The following is a 6,362-nucleotide window of genomic DNA, read 5'->3' as shown; positions in this document are numbered from 1 at the left end:
AATTTCGCATACGTTCATCGTTAATCGGTCGACCAAAACTTCTCACATAGTCCCATTGTTATGAAAATGCGAGGGTGATGCAATTTTTTTACCATCACTGTACATAGCAGCAGAACAGATGATGGAACCTGATCAAAAACGGTAAATGAAAGAAAACGTAGATTCGGGGAACGTAAAGTCAGGGTTTCCCTGTATTTAAGCATCTGGATTAACTGCTGTATGGATCTTGTTAAATTTGTTAACTTAGTTGCGAAAACGTCTTATTTTTTCTTTTATAATCAATGAAATATTTTTAAAGAAGTTGAAATGAAAAGTCATGGGCAATAATAATAATGAAAAAAAAAAGTATTCCGCATCAGTGGAAGCTCGAAATCTTGTTTGAGGAATGTTGCCTATTTTGTTTAAATAACTGGATTTTGCTATCGCTGAATTTTTGGTAAGGCGCAGAGATTACATCAAGCGTAAGAGGTCAAACATTCTAGTGAAATAAAAATGAATTGCAAAAACTTTCTTTAGGTATAAAAGTTCCAGGGCCCTAACAGGAGCATTGTCCTACCTTCATCGATTAATTTCAATATGTTTTGCAAGGTAATTTTTTCAATTATTGAATTCTAAATGCAATAAAGTCTTCTTTGTATAGAATCTCATAAAAAAAGAAATATATATATATATATATATATATATATATATATATTAGGACTCGACCGATGCATCGGCCTGGCCGATGCATCGGCGCCGATGGTTCAACAATTCAGCCATCGGCATCGGCATCGGCGGCCGATGCTAACTTGGGGGAAACATCGGCCCATCGGCCTTAAAAAACATCGAAAAGCCGATGGAATTGGCCGATGTTTTTGAAAAAAAAGGACCTTAGCTGTTTTACTTTTTAATACAAAGTAAATGCAGTTGTTGTTTTCATATAAAATTATTTACTTAAATTTCAGTATGAATTTCTATTTTTAGTCATCCCTAGAAGAGTTTTTAATACTACATTCATGTACCAAACAAGTTAATTATTGCGTTGTTTCTTGCAGCAGGATATCAGTCATAAGTCATAACTCAAAAATGATAATCTGTAGAAGGTTTAAGTTTCGTATGTGGGGTCTGCGGACGTTCCAGTTGTGCACTTCCCTTTTTGTTTTCGATCGGGTGTTCTGAAAAGCCTGTTTACTCATTTTTTGTGGCTATTAATTACTTATTTCAATGCAAAACTAATATAGCGTCTCAGACTGACGATCATTTGGTGATATATTGCCGAATTGGAGACCATGGAAACAAATATGAGATGGCGAAACCGATTTTTGTGTCATTTAATTAGATTCCCGTTGAACCGACGGTAATTTTTAATTTTTCGATATTTGTAATATGAATCACAGTAATGTAGTCTTTTCTGTATCGCTTCGGCGGAGTTACAAGCTTGGGGCCCGTCGAAATACATTTTGGGGATCACAGAAGTTGTAAAACATTTATCATTCGCATTTTTGTAACTCCTTCGGTAGCCCATGGTTATGGGGCTTCTCGCGCAATTGAAACATTTGCTATATTTTAAATCCGCCATTGCACGTCAAAACAAACTCGGATGCAAGTTTTGAAAGGGTTTTCTGCTCAATGTTTATGATTATTTTGAACTCTATTTTTACGACTATTTTTTTCAATTTCCGAGAACTCTTGCGTACCCCACTTCCCACTCCCTCAATTTCTGAAATTAAACTCTAGTTGTACTTCTGAGTTGTTTAAAACTAACACCATTCATAAAATTGGAGATTTTTTTTTTCAAACTTTATCGATTGTTTAGAAAGAATTTAGGGCATTAATGTAAGAAATTGATTAAAGACGTTTTGAATGGTGACATAATTCGGAAATCAAAGGGACTTTTGAATTTTTTTTTTTTTTTTTTTTTTCGGAATTGCTGAAGTCAATTCAGAAACTCTTCCGAGGCTTTGGTGGTAACTGTTCTGTACTAAAAAAATGAGGCAGAGGTTGGGGCCGAAGTGTGATTTACTCTAAAATCAGAGGGTGACCCCCCCCCCTAACCCTACCTCGTCGTTTCAAGCATTTCTTAAATATTTAGAGATTATTTATTTTGGTCAAGAAATGTCATTTTGCGTACTTCTCACACTTGTTTCACCTATATTTCGTAAATTGCCATCTTTTTTGCATCATTAATAGCGATTGATCAATGAATAAGTTATTTTCGTTTTTTATAGAAAAGTTTCAAGGATTTTCTATTATTCAATTTTTCAAATTTCAGAAAATTATTGTTAAATTGAGATATTTAATTTGAACTTGTTTGTAAAGCTTCATAAAAGAATAAACAATCAAATTGTTCAATACTATGTGTGCAAACATCAGATCAAGTAGTATAAGTATTCAGTTATTAACTTGGTGTAAATATTGAGTTTGTTTATTGTACCCGTGTTTTAAGAACCTTGCTCTTTTCATGTTTTTTTTTTTTTTTTTTCAGCAAAATGTCACTGTTATAGCTTTTATGAAAAATGCAAACTTTTCTATTCATAAATTTTAAATAAGTATAAAAATATTGCTATTTTGATTTAATATTGTAATTTATCTGTTACCTTTTTTGTTTAATTTGATGACTAAAAAATGTCTACGTGAAATCTTTCCACTTTAATTGCGTAATTTGTTGACGGTTTCATAGTTCTATTCTTAATTTTTTTTTAATAGTTAAACAACGTAATTTAATTTTTTTTAACTATGTTTAGTGTACCTAAATCTATACATTATTACAACATTACTGAAATCTTAGTTATATGCTCAATTAAAAAAAACAAAAACAAATCAATTGGTTATTAAAGTCTCTTTGTTTTTCTTCCTTCTTTTTTTGGCTATTGTTCTTTCTCTTTCATCATACAGCAGTCAAAAAAGGAGAAGCATAACTACACCCTATACAGATTGTACGTAGTACGATGCAAAAGTTCGGGGACAAGCTGTATAAAATCTTACCCAGAATAGTTCACATTACCGAAGCACATCCACCTTCAAAAGATCGCCTTAAAGGATTATGTACTTCTGCCAGTGTTCATATAACTTTTGGAAACACTTCTGGAAGCCATTTTTCGCTACCTTCTATGATGCAGCTTTATCTTTTCCTGACGGAAAAAACGGCGTCTATGAAATGTTTTTTTGCTGGGAACAGGTAAAAGTCACACGGAGCTAAGTCCGACGAAACGTTATGTTATTTGTTTGTCATATCAGAGTATTGACCAATCGAACCGTGCATCCTCAACATGAAAGTTGCCTTCTTCCCCACGATGAAGTTTAAGCAGCAGCGCAAGAGGCCTTACAGGAATTTGCAAAAAATGTCTTCCAGGAGTGCTTCTGAAAGCTATACAAACGTTGGCAGAAGTGCATAATCATTCAAGGTGACTATTTTGTAGATAGATATATGCTTCGGTAATGTGAACTATTCAGGGTAAGGTTTTATACAACTTGACCAAGAACTTTTAGATCATACTACGTACGTATGAGTTTTCAATTTACTATTTCATAACGTTTTTGAGTGACGCAAGTTTACGCGCATGAAGACATCACAAGAGAATTTGCGATAATTAACTGAGGAGGCGTTCAAAATGGATATTTGGTTATCTATATGTTCTTAGGTACATATGTATGTACAGATGTGCCGAAAAAACTTGTGAAGTATAAATTTGGTGATAGTAAAATAGAAATTTAGGTCGAAATCTGATTTTTTTTTCTTGTGATTACAATTCTTTATTCATAGAAAGGAAGTAAAGTGAAATGAATCAATGATCCTTTAAATTCCTGACAATCTTATCAATTTATTTCTGTTTGATTTTTTATTTTTTATTTTTTTTTGCCATCGGCCAACGGCATCGGCCATCGGCCATCGGCAATCGGCCATTTGGAGGAAAACAATCGGCCATCGGCCATTGGCCATCTTTGAACAATCGGCCAACAATCGGCATCGGCCCATCGGCCAAAAAATGCCATCGGTCGAGCCCTAATATATATATATATATATATATATATATATATATATATATATATATATATATATATATATATATATGAGTATTTAAACTATTTACTAGTTTTGCACTACTTAGTATATTTTTTAAACCATTGGTATTATATTAATGATTCTTATTTATATGCACATTGCTTAGTATATAACTACATCTTAAACTCAGTAACTGAAATTAAGGTAAAAATAAAAGTTTCTTTAAAATCAAAAGCACACAAACAGCTGTAAATTATGTGTAGATTGTTTTGTAGATCACTTTAGACATTATTTCAAACATTTTAACTAAAGCAAAGTCTATATATTTTTTTTATGTGTTAAATTCTTTTTGGCGTTAAAATTCTTGTATGGATAATATTTTAATGCTAAATAATTGTTCTAATGTAAAATCAATTTTCTGTCTTATTATTGTCAATGTTATTTACTTTTAAAGGTAATATTTTGTGGTTTTAGGATTTAAATTCGCAAAAGGAAGCAAATAAGTTCACCATAAAAGCTGTCAGAAAAACACTGACAAATCGTTTATTAATATCTTCAGCAGGAGTCACTGATTCGTGTTTATGGAGCTAGAAACATACTTTTTTTAGTTAATATTATGAAAAGTGTAGAAACGCAAAATGAAATTTCTAACATTTTTTAATTTCTTTCTATTAGATTTTTGTCGTATCTGCTATTCTTTCTGCCGCAGCTGGTGCTTTATTACCACTGGTAAGTGTTTTTTTGTTTTTCAATTTTCTTTGAATAAAAAGTTGGAAGTTCCATGGGGAAAAAAAAGGAAAAAAATACTGTCGGAAATTATATCTGTAGTGTTAAATACGTTTTGCCATAAAGTATGAATAAAGCATGGATAATCATTTTTCCAGAGAAAAATACTGGGAGTCAAATACATTGAAATTAGTTAAAAATATATGTGAAGAAAACATACATAAAAAATTGTATTTAATTTTAGAGTAAGAAATCATAAAACACAACATAAAGCCACTAAAGTTCTTTTGAAAAACTTCGCAATCGTGTAAAATGCTAATGAAATCTTTTGCTTTTACAGTCTATGCACCATGCTCCTCAACCATACAAGTTTGGATACAATATAAAGGATAAGCATGGAGATCAATACAGAGAGGAGGTGGGTGATGGAGCTAGTGGCGTGAAGGGCAGCTACGGATTCTCTGATGCCAGGGGCGTTCACAGACAGGTGGACTACGTTGCCGACCATGCCGGATTCAGGGCTCAAGTCAAGACCAACGAGCCTGGAACAGCCAATCAAGACCCTGCTGCCGTCAAGATGATCTCTTCTGCTCCATATGCCGGACCTGAAGTCGGACTCTTGGGCACCGGACTTGTGGGTGCACCTGCTGTCTTAACTGCACCAGGCATCTTTGGCGTCAACGGATTAGGACGAGGATATGGAGGATTGGGATACAATGATCTTGGATATGCTAGTCTTGGATATGGCGTCAACAATGGATTTCTTGGACGTGTAGGATACGCAAGATATGGTTTCTGATTACTGAAGGAACTCGTACTGAAGATTAATGCTTTTATTTTTGACCTTAGAAAAGACATTTTTGTTTTGATGGTCATTTTTATGATGTTCTTCTTCGTGTTTTTTTCTTTCGTCCTTTTATTCGTGAATTTTAGAAAATAAAGAAATATTTGCTACATTGGTTCATCTTGTTGTGATTTTAATGCATTCAAAAGTAGTACGACAGCACTCAGAGAAATTTATTAGAAGCAGTAACAAGAATCATGAAAATAACGCATTAAATTTAGAGCCACTGCGCTTGAATTAGGGCTTGTCCTCACTTTAAACTTAGTTTCAAATTTACAATATTTTATGTAATATTAAAGAATTTTAAAATTCATGATAATATACAGCATGAAAAAATAATTTTTCGAATTTAAAAATTATTTTATGATCCATAAATTAAATAGTTTACCTGTGATGGTTTGCGTGAACCTGGAATTTTCAAACTCTTTTTGGTCCACATTTGACCAAGTTCTCAGGACTCTTTCTGTATCGTATGGATTGTAATGGGTGGGAAGACTGAAGGCCTGTTTTAGGGGATGATTGCTAAGAGTACTTGCGCACTCTTTTGCTCTGGGAGACCAAAAGAATGCCAACACTTTTTTTTGCTGTTTCGAGAAAAAGCAAAAGCTTGCAGTCTATTTTTTTCATAAATAAAACAAGAATATTAGGTAAAATTTCGTAACAACTCCATTTTAAAACATCATCTTTTAGAATAGAAAACTATTCAAGTGTATATTCTTACCAAGCATTCTTCTATACATTTAATGAAAACAGAAGCGGCATAGCTGTGTCGCAGAGATTGCGGATGAACTGTAAAAGCGGAGACAAGAC

General features: G+C 33.1%; 1 protein-coding gene across 1 annotated transcript; it reads left to right on the top strand.

Moving 5' to 3' along the window:
* Positions 1 to 576: 576 nt before the first annotated feature.
* On the top strand, positions 577 to 5,507 carry LOC129220079 (adult-specific rigid cuticular protein 15.7-like). Its single transcript, XM_054854421.1, has 3 exons — positions 577 to 588; positions 4,658 to 4,711; positions 5,049 to 5,507. The coding sequence occupies exons 1-3, from the start codon at positions 577 to 579 to the stop codon at positions 5,505 to 5,507; spliced, it is 525 nt and encodes a 174-aa protein (XP_054710396.1).
* The last annotated feature ends 855 nt before the right edge of the window (positions 5,508 to 6,362 follow it).

The sequence above is a fragment of the Uloborus diversus genome, chromosome 1 (assembly GCF_026930045.1).
Source record: "Uloborus diversus isolate 005 chromosome 1, Udiv.v.3.1, whole genome shotgun sequence".
NCBI lineage: Eukaryota > Metazoa > Arthropoda > Arachnida > Araneae > Uloboridae > Uloborus > Uloborus diversus.
This window is presented reverse-complemented; position numbering and strand designations above follow the sequence as displayed.